The sequence below is a fragment of the Rhineura floridana genome, chromosome 13 (genome assembly GCF_030035675.1).
Source record: "Rhineura floridana isolate rRhiFlo1 chromosome 13, rRhiFlo1.hap2, whole genome shotgun sequence".
Taxonomy (NCBI): Eukaryota; Metazoa; Chordata; class Lepidosauria; order Squamata; family Rhineuridae; genus Rhineura; species Rhineura floridana.
The window spans coordinates 10,331,631-10,352,664 of record NC_084492.1 but is presented as its reverse complement, the minus strand read 5'-3'; the positions used below and the strand labels follow the sequence as shown (position 1 = coordinate 10,352,664).

Below are 21,034 nucleotides of genomic sequence, written 5' to 3'. Positions count from 1 at the left end.
CTTTCTGACAGGGCGAAGGAGGCAAACTCCCTGCACCTGCGCCTCCTTTAATGGATGGGGCAAGGCTGATCACCTCTTTGCCATAGTATCCCCTCTGCAGCTGCAGAGCCAAAGAGACCAGTGAGGAAGTAGGCACAGGGGTTTTGGCTCAGCCCCTCACTACTCTGGCATTCTCATTGGCCTTGTGATCCCAAACGTGACATCTGATTGGCTGAGCTCGCTGCCATTGTCACTCTGGGGTCAGATAGCTGCAGCATCAGAGGATTTGGCCGTTGTAGTGCTTTGCTTTGCAGTGCATGCTGGCAAACAGCTGTACCCTCACCACCATTCCTGCCTGCTTGCTACCCACCCACCGAGCCCTGCCTGCTTGCTTGCTTGCTGCTACCTGCCCAACCCACCCAGGTAGCCAGGCAGGAGGAGAAAGAGATAGAGTAGCACAGCTGCCAGGTGACCACGGATGATTGAAAAACAACAATAAAGCAGTGGTGGAGAGGGAGAAGAGTAGGGTAGCCAGAGTGTGGGGAGGCCCGGAAAGCACCTCGTCCAAGAAGGGGGTGTCAAACCTGTTAACACTTCAGTATGCACCCTAACTGTAATTATGCACATTTGCAACAGGCTACAGATGCATTTGTTCTGAGGTAGCTCCAGTAAGTCACATCATGTTGCCTAATGGCACGTCAAGCAAGTTTGTCAGAGTGTGAAAAAGATTCTGCAAAAGATTGACGATAAGTAGAAAGTATGCAGGTTTGCACTGATGTAACTGATTCCTTGGGGTGTTCAGAAGATATCTTTCCTTGCTCCCAAAGGGCTGGGCAACACTGCTATCTGGAGAGTACAACTCTGGCAGGTCCGGCTAGTTGAGAGCACCAGGTTGACCACTGCAGTAGTAACTGTGTCCTGATGTGGGATGCTGTGCCAGAGCGAATAGGTTTACTGATGTTGTTGTTTCTATCCCACCTCATCAAAACAAAAGAAAACACAACCTTTTCCAAGGTGGGTCACACATAACCATTTAGAGCGAGACTATTTTATTTGAACTTAGCCCCCAACCCCAAAATCCAATGGGACAAGTTAATTTATTTCAATGGGTATTAAGTGGATCCAACTCAGTAAAAAAACAATAATAATCTAATCATCAAAACTAAGCAAAACCAAAATAGACCAGCAAGGTAAAACAGCAATTTTAAAACACTCCGAAGTTAGAAGAACTTAAGTCTGAAAATGGTCACCAATAATTTGTCACTTATATCATATTTTTGAGTGGTCAGCGCTATTATCTTTCAGTAATTCTTACAACAATATTATTGAATGGGTCAGTATAGTTATTCAGCCCTCAGCCTTGCATTTGCAAAATGGAAATTTATTTTATAATTAATTAATTAATGATAAACTAAAATAAATCCCCATTTTCCAAACAAAGGGCTGAGGCCAGGAGCTTGTGACTTGCATAAAGTCACCTAGCAAGTGGTAAAATTTGATCTGGGAATGACTTGACTTGCAGATCTCTTACAGCACCATTTTATGTGTTTCATTCACTCAGAGGTACAAGTCCCTCTGTATATCATAGCATCCTTCACCAACAAGTCCCATTGGCATCAGTCAGTATGGCAGTTGTGCCTGGGGCTGATGAGTGTTGTACATCTGGAGGGCATCACATTGGTGAAGGCTGGTGTAGGATTGTGGCCTCGGCCTCTATGGTATAGCAACTCTGTAAAGGATTCTCAATGAGCAGCTGTGTTGAGGAACAAGCTCAAGCATGCACTATTAGATTGTTTCCTCACTAGGCAAAACAGTTAGGCAGAAGATTGTCTCAAAGATCCATCCACAGTTCATGAAATTTTGGAAATCTTTCATTACCACCAATTTTTAAGTTGTGAGCAAAGTTTAGTATTTTCCTCTAAAACAAGTGCTTAGGTGACATTTTTACAAACAGGCTTTTAATTAAGGAAGGATTCCATTGGAATTAAACATTTTACAAGTACAGTGAAGAGGATTCGGGTTTTGCTCATGTGACACCATCCTTATAAAGAACAAGGAATGGACAGTTCTTTCCTTAGCCAAAAATCAACCAAGAATGATAACCAAGCCAAAGTTTCTTATCAGCCTCAAATAAGAATTCTTCAACACACTTATTTGCAAGGAACTGAAATAAACTCTGTGCAGACAGTCAAAGTGAGTAGAGAGGGAGATCAGGATTGTGCCATCTTGGCCCATCCTCCATGCTTTATGAATTAATTGGAACTTATGCACAGGGACCTATCTGTGTACACCTCAATACATACAGGCTTTGCATACATGATCTATACTTTGCAAAAGAAGAGGGGACAGATCATAAAAATATCAAAACAACTGGCATGTCTTGGTGTGTATGCGTGCAAGTATCCATGCAGAAATTAAAACCAATTGTGTGAAGGCTGTGAGACCAGCAGGTGCAAGCCTGAGCCTCCTCCACTCCAGTTTGACCATCTATATAGGGGTCTAATCAAGGGCAGAAAAAAAATGAAGCTGTTGTCCCAAAAGGATAGAGAACCTGTGGCCCTCAAGATGTTGCTGGACTGTAAGTCCCATCATCCTTGACCATTGGCCATGCTGCATCGGGCTGATGGAAGTTGGGAGTCCAACAATAATCCGGAGCAGATTATAAAGAGGTCAGTCTGTAAGCACCTTGAAAACAATGCAGTGGTTACTAGAAGCCAACATGGATTTATCAAGAACAAATCCTGCCAGACTAATCTTATCTCATTTTTTGGATCAGGTAACTTCTCTTGTAGACTGTGGGAATGTTGTGGACATAATATATCTCAACTTCAGCAAAGCTTTTGACAAAGTGCCACATGATATTCTGATTAGCAAGCTAGCTGAATATGGGCTGGATGGTGGATCCACAGTTGGCTACGGAATCATACTCAAAGAGTACTTATCAATGGTTCCTTCTCAAACTGGGGGGAGGTAATGAGTGGGATACCACTGGGCTTGGTCCTGGGCCCAGTGCTGTTCAACATTTTTATTAATGACGTGGATGAAGAGGTGCAGCAAATGTTTATCAGATTTGCAGATGATACAAAATTGGGAGGGATAGCTAATGCAGTGGAAGACAGAAACAAAATTCAAAGGGATCTTGATAGGCTGAAGCACTGGACTAAAAACAACAGAATGAAATTTAACAGGGAGAATGCAAAGTTCTACACCTAGGAAAAAGAATGTACAGTTATAAGATAGGGGCAGAGCTTGGAAAATTTACTTTTTTGAACTACAACTCCCATCGGCCCAATTCAGTGGCCATGCTGGCTGGGGCTGATGGGAGTTGTAGTTCAAAAAAAGTAACTTTTCCAAGCTCTGGATAGGGGATACTTGGCTCAGCAATACTACATGCAAGAAGGATCTTGGGATTGTTGTTGATCACAAGCTGAATGTGAGGCAACAGTGCGATGTGGCTGCAAAAAAGGCAAATGCTATTTTAGGCTGCATTAACAGAAATATAGTTTCTAAATCACGTGAAGTATTAGTTCCCCTCTATTTGGCAATGGTTAGGCCTCATCTTGAGTACTGTGTCTAGTTCTGGTCTCCACACTTCAAGAAGGATTCAGACAAACTAGAACAGGTTCAGAGGAGGGCAACAAGGATAATCAAGGGACTGGAAACCAAGCCCTACGAGGAGAGACTGAAAGAACTGGGCATATTTAGCCTTGAGAAGAGAAGACTGAGGGGAGATAGGATAGCACTCTTCAAGTACTTGAAAGGTTGCCACACAGAGGAGGGCCAGGATCTCTTCACTTCCCACTGTGCAGAACATGGAATAATGGGCTCAAGTTGCAGGAAGCCAGATTTCGACTGAACACCAGGAAAAACGTCCTAACTGTTAGAGCCATACGACAATGGAACCAATTACCTAGAGAGGTGGTGGGCTCTCCAGCACTGGAGGCATTCAAGAGGCAGCTGGACAGCCACTTGTTGGGTATGCTTTCAGTTGGATTCCTGCGTTGAGCAGGGGGATGGCCTCGATGGCCTCATAGGCCCCTTCCAACTCTATGATTCTATTAATATGTGGCTACAGGTTCCCTATCCCTGTTGTACAGGCATGTATGAACAAGGCTTATTTAGAATAATCTCAGAAGACTGGGAAGACTAGTTGACTGCTGCCACCCCAATTCCCTCAATGAACTTTACGCAATCCAGGCAGCCAAGTAAAGCTTTGGCACTTCCAAGAATTTGGGAACGCAAGGAGAGGGACGCAGTTGCTTCACTGTGCCTAAGGCTGGCTTCACCGCAAATCCCAGAAGAGATGTCGTTGGTGCAACAACTCTTTGTAGCAGTGAGAGAGGTATTTGAGTACTCAGAAGCTGGCTTACGACAATGTTGTTCATGGTTGTTTTATGCAGCAGGCTATTTTCTGAGAGACACCATGAGTTCAAACCTACTACTTCTTGACTGATGCAACTTCTGGTGTTGTGACATGTTTCACTTGGGTAGGAAAGTGTCCACTTCTCAAATCAGTTGCAATGTTGGTCTCTCAACTGGAATGATGAGCTTCTCAAGCTGCTTTACATAGGGAGCTGTGTGGAAACTGAATGTTATTCTGGAAACTCAGAGTGAGTGAGTGGCAGTATAATCTCCCACCCAGGACTGCTGCTACTTGAGGTGACAGAGGTCTTGCTCATGGGTCACCACAGATTAATGGTGGCAAGACACTGTGGAGGGGCTGTAACATAATGGACAAGCGCATGCTTTGCTTCAAGGCCGGCCCTACCATTAGGTAGAGAGAGTCGGTGGTTGCCAGAATCATCCCTTGTTAACTTTGTCTGTCTCAGATCTCCTCTTACATGCACCCTTCCTCCACTGCCTGCATGGCAGATGGAGACAAGAGAGTTCACACAGGCTGAAATTCCAATCCAGTTTAACTTCCAATGTCAGACAAGCTGTCAATATATATATAAGTCCTCCTGACCTTCCGGTCTTGAGCTAAACCTGGAGAACCGGCCTATGTTTGACATAGCAGGACTACAGATTTGGATCAGAAGTTGTGCAACTAACAGATGTTCTGCTCTAAGGAATTTTAACAAGTTCATGCAACAACTGCTGTAATGGTTTTGGCCTTTTGGTTGTACCCTCCTCTCTTTTCTGAAATATTTGGAAGTTTTTATGCCCAAACAGAGCAATCAATTAGACTCACGGTTTTGGCCGTTGACTCCAGCAAGATGTGGCCTGCACATAACAAGGCATGTTGCCAGAGAAATGCCAGAGAACTGCTGGCAGCTGTTCTGGCAACAGTAGAGTGGAATTTTTTCCAAAAAAGAGAAGCAGGATTTTGTACTTTTCCTAATAGTCTTCTTTACAACCCTGCACATAATCATTAAACTTGCACAAGTGATATTTTATTTATATTTATTTAGACCATTTTATACTGCTATAAAATGTATCTAATTAGTACACAGAAAACTTAAACAACAACTAGGCACCAAACAACTCAGAGCGCACCCCAAAAATCTCACAAAAAAGAGTGTTCCTGGAAACTGCTGACATCACCCTAGTCTTGCACTCTAGGCCAGGTGGGGAACCAGATGTCGCTGAACTACAACTCCCATAATTCCTGGCCATTTACTATGTTTGCTGGGGCTGATAGGAGTTGTAGGTCAGCAACATCTGGCAGTCCGAGGGTTCTCCAAACTTGCTCTTGGCTTAGTTTTATGAGCAGGCACCAAGGTGGATGGAGCTGCCACAGGCTGCCCACAGCTGTGTCCTATTCAGCAGTTAGCTGCAGGCCACATACCCCGTTCCAGGCTACAGCAAGTTTAGGTTAGTACTGAGGGCCAAACACTACCTTGTGTGGAGTCTGATATGCACCCCATCACATTTTTTTTAAAAGAAATGATTGCTGGAAGTTGTAGTCAGTGAAAAAAGCTGCTTGAATGGGGCAGGACTTGAGGTATTTCCTTCCGCACCCCTCCTTTTCTTGGTTTCTGATTGCGGCTTCCAGCAGGTACTTAATGCTCCCTTCCAAACACACACAGACAACCAACCAATCAGAGGAAAGTTACATGGGTGTTTTACCTTTAGTTCTGAATTTACAAAGTCAGTGACAGATTGTTATAGTACTGGGAGCAGAGCATGGTTTCTGCACTTATTTATTATTTGATTTATGTCCCGCCCTTCCTCTCAGTAGTCCAAAGACATTTTATGAATTCAACAGATCCTCGTCCTTTATGTGCAAACCGACACCGACCTGGTTTAACAACCCAATTCCATCCTTCAACTACAGAAAAGTTCTCTCCAAACAACTATTCACCTTCGATAGCCTCCCAGTTTAATATCACAAGTAGTGACATGGTTGTCTTGGATAGTTATAGTGATCCTGCTAGCCCGTTAGTACTGAACACTCATGTTCAACCACCATTAGAAACACCTATGCGTTTAGACCTTGGAGACATATTATCTATATCCTCGTATGATGGAACAGAGGAATTATTGTCTAACTTCACCAGCTTTTCTGACAATGCCCAGCAAGATATTATTAATAACTTGCAAAAATTGCTTTCTAATCTACAGGATAAGAGGTATAGGTCAGTTCGATCCTACACTGACCTTGGATCAGAGTCGCCATATAATACCCACATACCAGAGATACCAAGGAATGCTTTAGTGGATAATGTTCACCACAGTTTACACAATGTAGTTCTAGTCCATCAAGAGGATTCTGGATCTCACTGATGTCATAAGATTCAGTCAATTAGCTCACCTTCTCCCTCAGAAATGATGTTAGGGATTACCAATGAGGATGCTCTATTGACCCCAAGGGTCCTTGCTGATGGGGAAGTGATATCAACTTTACTCGGGAGAGGGAGATATGACACAAATAAAATCTCTTATCCCCTCAACAGGAATTATCGCCACCGTTGTTTATCGATCCCTACACGACTACCTCGGGCAAATAGACGGGTGTACTTGAACGACAATTCCCCTGGTCTATCAGTTTTGCTTCTTAACGCCAGGTCGGTTAATGGTAAAACTGCGACCATCCACGATCTTATCGTGGATGAGCATGCCGACCTGGCGTGCATTACAGAAACATGGTTGGATGAATTAGGTGGGGTGACTCTCACTGGTCTTTGCCCTCCACGTTTCTGTGTGCAACATCAAGCCAGACCAGGGGGTCAGGGTGGGGGAGTCGCAATAGTCTATCATGATTCTAACCCCATGACCAGAGGCCCTGTACCGTAATTGCCTGGGGTCGAGTGTCTTTACCTTAAACTTGGGGGTCGAGAGAGAATTGGGATTTTACTGGTCTATCGCCCTCCCCGTTGTCTGGTGGCCTCCTTATCCGAACTTACGAAGCTGATTGCTGAGTTGCTGTTGGAGTCCCCCAGACTTTTAGTTCTCGGTGACTTCAACGTCCACGCAGAATCTGTACTTCGTGGAGATGCCCGTGATTTTATGGCTGCTATGACAACCATGGGGATGATCCAATTAATATCGGGTCCCACCCATTCAGCTGGTCATACCCTTGACCTTGTCTTTTATGCGGGAAGGGATGATAATGACCATGGAGTGTTGGATCCTTCAATAGTGTCGTTGTCTTGGACTGACCATTACCTGGTCAAATTTAGATTAATTGCAACTCGTAACCGCCCCAGGGAAAAGGGTCCTATTAGAATGGTCCGCTCCAGGAGATTAATGGATCCGATTGGTTTCCTGAACGCTCTTGGGGAGCTTCCTGTCGTTCAAGTAAACGACCCTATCGATGCCCTGGTCAACCTTTGGAACAGCTCGATGAGCAGGGCATTAGATACAATTGTTCCTGAGTGGCCCCTCAGGCGCAACAGAGCAAAATCGGTTCCTTGGTTTTCTGATGAACTGATGGCGATGAAGCGTACTCGTAGGGGTCTAGAGCGTCGTTGGCGGAAAACTCGGAGCCGTTAATCAACCAGCGGAACTTTTCCGAGTGGTTAAGGGCCTGCTTAGTCCTGATCATCTGGATACTAATATGGACGCATCTCCATCTCGCTGTCAAGAATTTGCTTCTTACTTTGCAAACAAGGTCGATCAGATCCGTTCCGACTTAGAGGCCAATTTTGATGCAGTCTCTAAGGATGTACCTCGGGCTTCTGTCTGTCCTATTAAGATGGATTCCTTTCAACTTGTTCAATATGCAGATATAGAGAAATTACTAGGAGAGATGAGACCTACCACCTGCCCACTTGACCCTTGTCCATCGTGGCTTGTAAAACAAGCGAGAGGGACTTTGGCTACTTGGGTCTGCGGAATAGTTAATGCCTCCTTGCAACAGAGTTTCTTCCCAAGTTGCCTTAAAGAGGCATGTGTAAGACCTTTATTGAAAAAACCCTCCCTAGACCCTTTATGTTTGAACAATTATCGGCCAGTCTCCAATCTGCCATTTCTGGGTAAAATAGTGGAGCGTATGGTGGCTACTCAACTCCAACGGTTGCTAATCGAAACGGACTACCTTGATCCATTCCAATCTGGTTTCAGGCCTGGCCACGGGACTGAAACGGCTTTGGTCGCCTTGGTTGATGACCTTCGGAGAGAACTAGACAGGGGGAGTGTGTCCCTGTTGGTTCTCTTGGATCTTTCTGCGGCCTTTGATACCATCGACCATGGTATCCTTCTGGACTGTCTATCCAGGTTAGGACTGGAGGGTACTGTTTTGTGCTGGCTTCACTCCTTCCTGGAGGACCGGTTCCAGAGAGTAAGACTAGGAGATTCCTGCTCACCCCCTTGGCCTTTGACCTGTGGGGTTCCACAGGGTTCTGTCCTATCTCCACTGTTATTTAATATCTATGTAAAGCCGCTGGGTGATGTCATCTGGGGATATGGAGTTCGTTATCTCCAATATGCTGATGACACTCAGCTTTATTTCTCCTTCCCGCCTGATGCCAAGGAAGCCATCCTTCCCCTGAACCAATGTCTGTCTGCGGTGATGGATTGGATGAAGGCAAACAAGTTGAAATTAAATCCAGATAAGACAGAAATGCTCTACATCAATTGTGGGACTAATCTGGCAACGGGGAATTTACCTATGTTGGATGGGGTTACACTCCCCCTGAAGACCCAGGTTAGCAGCTTGGGAGTGCTCCTGGACTCTGCCTTGAATCTGGAAGCCCAGGTCTCGGCGGTCTCCAGAAGTGCCTTCGCCCAGCTAAGGCTGGTCCGCCAGCTGTGTCCGTTTCTGGAGACGCCTGAATTGACTAAGGTGGCACACGCCCCGGTTACATCCCGGTTGGACTACTGCAACACACTCTATGTTGGGCTGCCCTTGAAGACTGTTCGGAAGCTAAAATTGGTTCAACGTGCTACAGCTAGGTTGCTGACCGGGGCTAGTTTTCGTGTTCACACGACTCCCCTGTTACAGCAACTTCATTGGTTGCCGATTAGCTTCCGGACCCAATTCAAGGTGCTGATGATGTCCTTGGGCCCTGTCTATCTGTCTGATCGATTGTCTGTTTACAACCCCCCCCGTCCCTTGAGATCCATTAATGATTTTCTTCTTACAATTCCGCCAGTTTCACTAGTTCATCTTTCAGGGACTAGAGATAGAGCATTCTCACCTGTTGCTCCTAGACTCTGGAACTCGTTACCTGTGGACATACGTTCTGCCTCTTCGCTTTTGTCATTTCGCTGCCTGGTTAAAACGTTTTTATTCCGGGTTGCATTTAATTTAAATTAATAATTAGAGTTTTTAAGTATTGGATTGGGCTTACTGTGACCTCTAAATATAGAGATTGTAATTTTATTGTTGTATTTGTGCTTTTATCTACATGTTTTATTATGTTGTTCGTCGCTCTGAGTTTCTGTGAAAATAGAGCGGCTTATAAATATTTTTAATAAATAAATAAATAATAAATAGTTCTATAGTTCTAGATCCTGCTTGTGAGCATTTGAGGAGAGGTTCTCATCCATGGCAAGCACCCCCAATGATTACATCGGGATAACTTGACCACAGTTGTCCACACATTGATAACATCCAGCAATATGCCTATGTGGGGACTACCCTTAGGGTTGGTCCAGAAGCTGCAACTGGTGCTGAACACTGTGGCTTAGTTGCTTGTGTGGATAAACTACCTCCAGTATATCACACCTTGCTTACAGGATGTGTGCTACCTGGCCAAATTGAAGATGTTGGTGCTAACATATAAGGTCCTCTTCAGCTCAGGATCCTTTATATACCCAGTAGGTCACTGCAGTCTTTAGGAGTTTCTCCAGCAGGGTTCCAAAGATATCAGAAGTCCGGTCCGCAATAACTCAGAGCATGGCTTTAGTGTGGTTGCCCCTGCTCAGTGGAAGAGCATTCCTGCTGAGATACAACAGGCTCCTACTACCTGCATTTTCTGGCAACAACTGAAGACATTTATGTTCCAACAAGCTTTTCAGTTGGCTGAATAGATCTCTGCCAAGGGTGTCTACTTTGTGTTGCTTTTAAATTTATCTGATGTTATTTTTGGTGTTTTTAGCTGTGTTTGTTTTCTAATTTTGTTCATCACTTTGAGACATATGCATGGAAAACAATTAACAACAATTTTAAAATGCTCATGTCATCCCTAGTTCTTGTAAAAGAAGCCTCTGTAATTCTATTTTTAGTGTGTGTGCTAAAAAAACCCTCTCCTTTCCTTGCTTAATGGAATGTGAAATTCTACAAAACTTAGACCACCCATCGATTTCACGCTCCCCCAAAAGACACAGAGTCACTGAGGTGTTTCTTGCAACAGCCTGAGATGTTCCATCTCAACAGAAATATGTAGGTTACAGTTTTGGCACTAGTGCGATGATGCCTAGTTGTCCTAAGGGAGTTTAGAAGCAGAACATTAAACTGGGGCAAATTGTTGAGCAAGAGGAAAGTTTTACATATCCATTCTGCACTGATCCAGAGATACCTCACAGGTGTGAGTGCTCCAATGTGTATGTGGAGCTCCCCCTGCCTACTGCTTATTTAGCATCCATTCAGATCTATTATGTATCCATTTCTGATCAATCTCCATTGAATCCGCAGTATTTTGTAGCGTGGGTGTTCTAATCCATATGTGGAGTGCTGCGTGCCTGCAAGTAGGATTGCCAATTTATTCTGCTGTATAACATTGAGCCAACAACATCTTACAATGTGGGTGATCTTATGTGTATGTGGAATGTGTATGCTGAAATTCAACATCGTCTGAGCTCCTTGAGTGCCGCATTCTCCTGAATGAAGCGTAGAGTGTTTGAGGATCGGGATATTCGCAGGGAGACCAAAATGCTTATTTACAAAGCCATTGTACTACAGACCTTACTGTGAAACATGGACCATTTATAAATGGCACTCCCACCTTCTTGAAAGCTTCCACCAACGCTGCCTCTGGAAAATTCTGCAAATTACTTGGGAACACAGACGGACTAATGTTAGCGTTTTGGAAGAAGCAAAGACTACCAGTGTGGAAACAATGATCCTTCAACATCAACTTTGCTGGACCGGCCATGTTGTTCGAATGTCTGATCACCGTCTTCCAAAGCAGCTACTGTACTCCCAACTTAAGGATGGAAGACGGAATATCGGTGGACAGCAAAAGAAGTTTAAAGATGTTCTTAAAGCAAATCTAAAAAAAATGTAACATGAACATCGGCAACTGGGAAGTCTTGGCCCGTGAACGTCCCAAATGGAGGTTGGCTATTATCAAAGGTGCCATGGACTTCGAAGAAGCATGAAAACAAGGCGAACGGGACAAACTGGCTAAGCGGAAGGCATGTCAAACAAATCCTCATTGTGACCATCTTCCATCTGGAAACCTATGTCCTCACTGTGGGAGACTGTGTGGATCCAGAACTGGCCTCCACAGTCACTTATGGACCGACTGTTAAAGACCTTATCTTGGAAGACAATCTTACTCAGCCACGAGTGATCGCCAATGAATGAATGATTGAATGTGGAGCCCCCAATGCCTGTAAGTAAGATTGCTTTTTTAAAAAATCTGGTAGGGATCTTCTGACTCAATGTAGCTGGTGAAGTTTTTGCAGCCATGGATGACAAGTGATGAGAAAAGCATCACTTGCTGAACATTGATGTGTTGGACAATTGTTAAAAGCAGAAGAGTCCCTCCAGAGTGGGGGGGGAGGTTCAAGGGCTGACCCATTCATTTCAACAGTGCCTTCTAATCCACATACAGCTCTTGAGATCTCTTCATGGGATTGGATTAGGCAGCACATATGTGCAAATGGGCACCCAGGTCTCTGAAGCAGAGTGTCAGACTGTGCAGAGCATGTCTCAAGAAAATTAGGCATATCTACAAAAATAAGGGAAAGGACATCCCATTGGGCTGTTTTTGAAAATGGTTCAGAAGTTTCAATTAGTGCACAGTGAGGCTGCCCAATTGTTGACAAGTTCAAGGCGAACAGATAATATAATACCAATTCTGTTCTAATTACGCTGGCTGCCTGTACACTTCTAAGCCCGATTCAAAGTGCTGGTTTTGACCTATAAAGCTCTTTACGGCTCTGGACCCCAATATCTTCTGCAGTGATGGCAGCAGACACCCAACAGCACGTGTCACCTCTGCTGAAACATCTGCACTGGCTGCCCATATCCTACCAGGCCACATTCCAGGCTTTTGTGTTGATATACAAAGCCCTGAACAACTTGGGTCCAGGGTACCTTAAGGGCCACCTGAACCTTTTATATCCCAAGCCCAATCACTGAGATCATCCAAAGGAGCAGTGTTAGCTGTCCACTGTGTTAGGGGCCTGACTGGCCTCAACCAGAATTCAGGCATTTAGTGGCACTGGTCCCATGCTGTGGAACACTCTTGCAGCACAGATTCGGCAGGCATCCTCACGTTTGACTTTCAGGGATCTCTTGAAGACTTGTTCATGCCAACAGGCATATGCAGTTGTTTAAACATTTTCTTGAGCAGCCAGTCATTTTAATTATTGTTTTCTATTTTGCTTTTCTGTATATTGCTTTTCAAGTTTTTTATGTTGCTATACACTGCCCTGATATTTCACAAGAGGGCAGTATATAAGTACTTTTATAAATAAATAAGTTTAATGCTGAATTGTCCTATGCATCAACTTAAAAATCTACAAATAAGGGGAGGGATCTAAGTTCTACTCAGAGTAGACCCATTAAAATTAAGAGAGCTATGATACTCATGCCAATTAATTTCAATGGGTGTACTCAGAGTAGAACTGATGAACGCAACCCAGTGATTCTTAATGTTACAGCTAGAACCTTTATGCCCCACTCTTCCTAAAACAGGTACAGTGGGCCTTTTTCCTACTCCCTCTAATTGTGAGCTCAGGTCTTGCATGCCAACAGATGAAGAGCCCAAATGGGGTGACTGAGAAACCCGAGGGAGGTATCAGCACGCTCAGGGGAACCCCAAGGTTTGCAGAAGTGTTTTAAAAATATATATTAAAGGGGAAAAGCAAAGGGGAAACTACAAGCCCCAAAGAGTCCAATGAGAACTGAGCATGCTCATCTGCCACAGAATACTGTCTTTTGGGATGGGGTGTTTTGTAATGGAGTATTCTGGAAAAGAGCGTGTTTGGCTGGCTGGCTCCTAGAACAGAAGCACTTTACACTGCAACATTTTATTGTAAGTCCCACTTGTACAGTATTCTTATTTACACATTATTTTTTGAAGTAAATTTACATTGCTGTTATGGTTGGGGAAGAGCTACAGGTGGTAGCAGAGCACACGCCTTGCACGCAGAAGGTCCCAGGTTTAATCCCAGCATCATTCCTAGACTGGGCTAGGAAATGTTCCTAGTTGAAACCCCGAGAGAGCTTTGCCAGTCACATTCCTGAACCAACGGCCTGACTTCGCATAACGCAACTTCTGATGTTGATGCATTCATTGCGGAAAGGAGGGACGTAAATTTTAACAATGTGTATGCGTAATTTGCCCTAATCACTGTTGAAAAACTAAGCTTATTATTATTAATTACATTTGTTACTACATGTCTTGAAGCAACATTACCCTTAAAACATGAGTTAAGCTAGGGTTTAAACAACCATTTCATCACACGTTTATTAAGTTCCGTTATGATTTTACGTCATTCATGCTGCACGCTGTTTATCTACTCACACAGATTTGTTATGTGTACGGTCAAACCATAACACTTATTTAAAAATAGTTTAATGCAATCGTACATAAAATAGCCTCATTTTTACACAAACCATCCATTTAACAGTTCAGAAGGTTTTCCCACATCACATACGAGATTATATCTCTCTCCATATATCTGCACATATTTTTAAAAAACTAACCATTCCAAGTCAGGCGCCAAATATTTAGAAGGTTTCTATTTACATTATTAGAAATCACACAAAGAATGGGTTCAAATCCATTTTGTTCCACCCTGTCACTGGTCCCTCTTCTAATTTATCCATGTTGGAGCCTTTGGAAAGTTATCTTTATTGGTAATAATAATAAAATAATAAAATTTTATTTGTTAGTCGCCTATCTGTCCGAACTAACGGACACTCTAGGCGACGTATTTGCATGCATATTTTTAAAGCGATTGATGGCCGATCTCAATGCATGTTTAGTTATTGCTTGTTTCAAAAACTGCATGACTTTTTAAAATATCATTTTGTACACCATTGTGATATGTACTGGAAGGTGGTAAATCAATATTTTAAATAATTATATATGAACCAGCCTAGCCTCAGTAGCAGGTTGATCAAGGTGCCTTTAGGTGCCTTCCTTTTCATTCTCTTGGTCGCTGCATATGACCAAGTAAACAACACCCACCGCTAATATTAGCAGACACAGTTAGCTATAGAATGCTAAAATTCTTCACACTGGCATGTTCAAAAGCATTATTTCAGAACATTTACACAGCTGAAATTTCACCAAAAATAATTCGTTCAAGAAGACTTGAGCAAAATGCCTCATTGATTGCTGGAAAGCCTACCTGAACCTCAACCATGAATGAAAATGTCGCTTTAAATAAGGCACCTGCTGTGATGATGGTTCAGTTGTATTTTATTCTGCTCCCTTCAGCACCCTTTTCTCCATGTTTCATTGGGGCAGCAGCACTGCCTTTAAATGTCCTTTCCTTTTTTATTTACCAAGTTTTGGCAATCCCCTCTCGCACAGTATGAAAACAAGGGGTGCTGCAGTCTGTTCTCTTCAAGTAAGAACAAGGAGCTTAAGAGCCTAAACTTGACCAGCCACACCATAATTCCAGTACTGGGTGACCATCAGTATTAAAAGGATGCTGATGTTCCTGCTGCAGGCAATAGGCAACTTGATCTCTTAATCTAGCTCATGCTTCTTCTTTAAGCGAATAAGAGTCTCTGAAGTAATGCAAGACTCTCATCCATGCCAGAAAGTAACGAAGGCACGATTCAAGCCTATTGCAAATGACCAGTTCACAGACATTGTTTAATTAAAAAAAAATGCTGTGAGATAAATGATTTAATTCACTGCATTTGTCTGGATTCTTCGCAGCAAAGGGCTGCCTTTGCTGGCAGACAACACGGCCACCACAGTCTGGGCTGCCTTCTCCCCAAGGCCAAGGCAAGTGTCGAGCAAAGCACGGGCCCGGCCAGTCAGGGTAGGGAATGAAGTGATTGCTTCATAGTCCATCCTGGATAAGAGTTGCTGGGAGCGCAAGATGTCCAAGAGGTGATTCAAGCGCCCTTCCGTCATATAGTTCAAGATAGTTTCTCGCCCACAGGCTAGGATGGAGCAGTTCCTCTCTTTGCAGTAAGGACCTGGTTCACAAAGAAGTTATGATCATTTGATTTGTTGTTCATCTAATACAACAGTTACACCTTTGTCATTTTTCTAGCTTCAATAAGCTCCCCCCCAAACCCTTTGTGTGTGTGATAACTAACTCTAATGGGGTATTATTTATAGATAAAGCCCCTGCTCCCAACCCATGCCACTTCACACAGGTAGGCTAGGCTGAGAAGCACTGACTAGCCCAAGGTGAGCTTCATGTCTGAGTTGGGAATTGAACCCTGCTCTCTCAGGCCCTAGTCCAATACTCTAACCACTATACAACACAGACTCTGTACAGTTACAAATCACAGTAAGGCCACATTCACACCAGACATTTATTCTACTTTTCTTCCACTTTAAACAGTCATGGCTTCCCGCAAAGAATCCTGGAAAGGGTAGTTTGTGAAGGGGGCTGAGAGTTGTTAGGAGACTCCTATTCTCCTCATAGAGCTACGGTTGCAGAGTGGTTTAACAGGCAGTCCCTCTTCCCAGAGAATTCTGGAAATTGTAGCTCTGTGAAGAGAATAGGGGTCTCCTAACAGTTTTTAGTATCCTTCACAAACTACCCTTCCCAGAATGACCTGGGCATCAGTATTTTCCTCATTTATGATTCCCAATAACTGGTATTCAGAAGCATACTGCCTCCAACGGTGGAGGTACAACATAGCCATCATGACTGATAGCCACTGACAGCCTTATTCTCCACCAGTCTCACCTGTTCCTGGGCTTTCAGGCCAATTGTTCTGAAGGTTGCTGTATGGAGGGCTGTAATCAGGTCTTTGCACTAGTTGTGATAGTGGTGGCTGCAAGCCCTGTGACTCTTTGCCACACGGAGAAGTGCTTTTTACGCCTGTGCTTGAATCAGGCATAAGGCAAGTGGAAAAGGAATGTGGAGCACCTGAAGACCTTTTACTGCCACAGGTTGAATGGCCTACAGAAACAAGTACAAAATAATAAAAGTTACAACTAGTAATGGAAGGATTGGTCAGTTTCAGTTCTCCCAGTTTCTCATTTTGTCAATCCTGAAATTCTGTTCTCCAGATTTCTGCAGCAAAAAAAAAAAATCCTTATGAAAATTCTTCAGCATTTCAGTGCGAATTTCTCCTTAACACACTTTTGTTTGCAGTTTTGACTAACACACACATTTTTGAAAGCAATTTCTCCTAACTTCATGCATTTTTGTATATTTTCACTATTCATTTTTATACACATTTCTGGGCTCCTACTGGGAGAAACGGCGCAATATAAATCTAATAAATAAATAAATAATTTCCCCCTAATATATACATTTTTGTAAACAGACATTGTAGAACTGCATTGCAAACTTTGGATAAGTGAGCATTTTGAAGAATGCCTGTGTTTCAGTTCTTCTGCTGTTTCAGAATGTGAACATTTGATAAATTCAACTTTAAATGCAACCTGAATCAACTGTCCCCCACCCCTAGTTGCAGCATGAGGATCAGGAGAATCAAGAGACTAATGGGCAATGTATAAGTTTCACGTACAACAGACTCTAGAGCAGGGATGGGGAATCTTTTGCCCCTCCAGATGTGGCTGAATTACAATTCCCATCAGCCCTAGTAAGCATGGCCAATGGGCAGGGATGATGAGAGTGGTAGTCCAGCAACTTCTGGAGGACCAAAGGCTCCCCTAACCTGCCTAGAGACTACTTTATTAGCTATACTAGCGTGAGGTGATGCTGAAGCTATTCGTCTCACCACACCCATGGAATGAAACCCAGGTGTACTGCAGGAGGGTGGGGTTGGAAGGACAGAGGCATGGGGTGGAGCTGTTTCTGCTCTATAAGCCACAGAGAAAGGAGGACAGAGCAAAGAGAGAAGCAGAAAAATACTGATAAGAAAGTGTGTGAGAATGGTTCATGTTTTTAGTAGGGGGACTGGGAAGATCTGCAACAAAACGTGCTCCTGTTCAGATTTCCAGTCTCTTTCCCTCCCCTTCTGCCCTCTAACCCCGCAGTCATTGGGCTGTTTTAAGTTTCCCCATTGGGGGGGGGGTTGTATATGGGTGGTGCTATTTTAGCTACAAAGGGACCAGCATCGCAAAATTGAGTTTGCTATGAGTAAATGTAATTTATATAGTCAGGTGGAAGAATAAGGAATTACACAGAATGCCAACACCCTGTTCCCAGACTAAACCTTTAGCTACCCCACTTTTTTTAGATTTCTGCATCTGCTGCTAGTGCAGTCACAAGACTAGAAACTTGCATTTTATTAAAAAAAATTAAAGGTAGTATTCTCAGGAAGTGAAATTATGCATCCAATATCAATTTCTGTGCTCCTGTACAAAGCAACCCTGTTTAAGGTCCTCAGTGCCAATACATTTATTTTCCTGAATGCTATTAAAAAAGAACACTTTAGTTTCCTAAAGTACTTCTATCATTTTAATAGTGTGGAAGAAATGTTCCATTTCAGAATAAGAGCGGCTTCACACATCGTCTAATGACATCCTTAAGATGTATGAAGTGCAGGGAGAGGTTTCCTGCATGCACTTTGTTTTGCATATTTACATAAAGATGTGCTTCTTTGCCTGTTTCCCAAGCACTTCCCAATGTGTCTTAAAAACAGAGTAGAGGAGAAGTCAGATGGGAAGTGACTCTAAGATGACCTTCAAACTTTAGTCTTGTTTGTTCAGACTAGTTTTATATCCTGCTGAAATGTTGGGATCCTGTTAGAAAAATACTGCTATGGGACAAGCCAGGTGGATTTCAGCTACACCTAGTTGTTGGCTGTATAGCTAGACTTTGACTGGATTTAGTCATGTTGATAGATGCCTCTCCTTTCTCAGATCAACAGAACCAATTAAAGAGGAGCTGTCAGTGTTTGGTCAGCCAGAGGAAGGATGTGGCAGGTTGCAGCCATCCTTTTTGTTAGAGTTCCATAGGATATGCTGCCGTAGTAGCATTTGCTTTCTGGATACCAGCCTGGCCTGTGATTCTCAAGTTGTTTTTGGAAATGCATCTAACTGCAAATCTACAAACAGAGCTGGGATATCCCGCCCACTGTAGTTCTCCAATTGAGTTTTGAATGCAGCTCTTTTGCTTGCCAAGTCACCCCAGGAGATCTAATCACACTGGTGGCATCAAGCAGTCTCGGAAAAATTGTCTGAACTGCAAAACCGAGCAACTGGACCCTGTAACTGTGGTTGTTTCAGCAAATGAAAGTAGATGATGCACTATCAAGATATGGTGTGTCACAAACCAAGAAGAGGATTATTTTCACTAAAGACAATCTGGGATTCACAGAGGGCAGTCTTTCAAGCCACAGTAATGGGCAGAGCTTGGAAAAGTTACTTTTTTGAACTACAACTCCCATCAGCCCCAGCCAGCATGGCCACTGGATTGGGCTGATGGGAGTTGTAGTTCCAAAAAGTAACTTTTCCAAGCTCTGGTAATGGGCCTCCCCCCCAGTTTAGTAGGGGCCTAGGACCCATGGCCATTTGGCTCCTCCCATCTCAGGACAGCTTCCTGCAGTGGCCATTGCACTTGGGTCATTATGTGACTTCATTATCTGACAAAATGAAATGTGCTTATTTTCCTCTTTCCCCCTTGTTCCTTTTTTTTTTTTAAATCATGTCTCTTTGTAAAATTAGGGTGGGGAAACCTTTTGGCCTGACAGGCCAGATCTCTAATGGGCAGGACAACCACTGGTCAATCACCTGATGCCATTATGACATCATAATGTGTCCTGCCCACCAGTCAAAGGCCCATATACAGCACTTCCCAAGCACCCAACAGTCAGCTGGTTATCTGGGCACTTGGGAAACACAGTGAAAGGAACTTTGCGGCCCTGTGCTCAGTACAGTGCCAAACACAGGTCTGGCAAAGCTGCTTTTGGCAGGGATCAACTGCATGACCAACTTCCCCACGGAGAACTCGGTCGTGCAGCCAAGCCAGCATGGTTAAACTCACCACCCATCAGCCCGCTGAGCCCTAGCAAGCATGGCTAATGGCCAGGGATGATAGGAGTTGTCGTTCAGCAACTTCTGGAAAGCCAAGCGTTCCCCACACCTGGCCTAGATAAACATGTCAAAGGTGAGCAAAGAGAACAGGATGTTGGCTAGACATAAACAATTTGTATTTGGAATCCACCATTAGGGATGAATGAATCTGTCAATTTTGGTTGCTCAGTTTCTCATTTTCCCCCAGTCTTGAATTCAGTTGTCCATATTTCCACATCAGTTTGTGAAAGTTTTTCTTTAAAAATGAAAAAATAAGGCCTCATAAAAATTCATCAGCCTTTTAGTCCTAATTTCTTCCGTTATACATATTTTTGTATGCAGCTTTGACTAATATACACAATTTTGCAAGCAGCCCCCCCCCAATATAATGCACCTTTGTACATATTGTTTGATTGGAGAATTGCATCAAAACACTCAGAGAAAGGTAAATTTTGAAGAATAGCTGTGTTTCAATTCGCCTACCGATTCAAGAAGTGCCAATTAGGTAATTTCTCATTAAAATGCAAAGTCAAACTTCTCCCGCCATCCCTATTCATAGTTACGGTGGGTTTAAGAGCTCATAAAAATGCTACCTCTTTCTAATACTGTGTTATGAGTAGTACTGTTGGCAAAGACTGGCTGGCTGGCTTCTTTTCCTGCCCTTGCGGCAGCACTCTCAAGGTGAAGGCTCGACAAGCTTTGTGATTTTAGAGTCACTTCCTTGTTCGGCCTATTGTTGTTCTGAGGACAGACAACCTGCAACAAAAAAGAAACAGTAAAACTACTTCAAATAAGAATGCTAGTAAATGTGCTGCCTTTCAACAGCAGTACTCAGAGCACTGAATAAATTAAAGAGAGAATAACTAAAATAATTATGGGTTGGATCCAAACTTCCGCTGGTTGGGGGGGGAGAGGCAGTTTTTGCTGATTCCACCCTCCCTATGGAGCCTCCACAGCCTTCCATGGGCAGCAGGAGCCTTTCCATCTATGAATCCACCCAACCCCATGTTTGTAACTGATAGTATGTACACACACATGCACGTGCGTATGCAGAATGACAAGGGATGGGAAGGCTCTCCTCTGACTTTTTCTAGTGGAGAAAGTTCTTACAATTCACTGTAAGAATTGTTTTCTTTTAAAAGTAAACAAAGATAGCAGTCGGAAGTTTCTAAACATACTTTCCTAGGTGTTAAATCCCGAGAAGAGCAAAATTACCACAGGCCAAACCACAAGTGCCAAAGACACTTGAAGAGAGACACTGCTTACAAGTGCCTGTACGCTAATGCTAGGAGCCTCCGAACCAAGATGGGAGAACTGGAGTGCTTGGTCTTAGAGGCGAGCATTGATATAGTGAGCATAACGGAGAC

General features: G+C 43.5%; 1 protein-coding gene across 5 annotated transcripts in view; it reads right to left on the bottom strand.

The window, feature by feature from the left end:
* Positions 1-13,980: 13,980 nt before the first annotated feature.
* Positions 13,981-21,034, bottom strand: part of LOC133369155 (receptor-interacting serine/threonine-protein kinase 2-like) — a 53,509-nt gene continuing 46,455 nt past the window's right edge. For all 5 annotated transcript variants that reach the window (XM_061594105.1, XM_061594101.1, XM_061594102.1 and 2 more), the window contains 3 exons: positions 20,261-20,423; positions 16,426-16,641; positions 13,981-15,700 (listed from right to left, as the gene is read on the bottom strand). In XM_061594105.1, the coding sequence (XP_061450089.1) occupies positions 15,402-15,700; positions 16,426-16,641; positions 20,261-20,423 (678 nt within the window). In that variant the 3' untranslated portion in view covers positions 13,981-15,401. The remainder of the gene's footprint in view (positions 15,701-16,425; positions 16,642-20,260; positions 20,424-21,034) is intronic.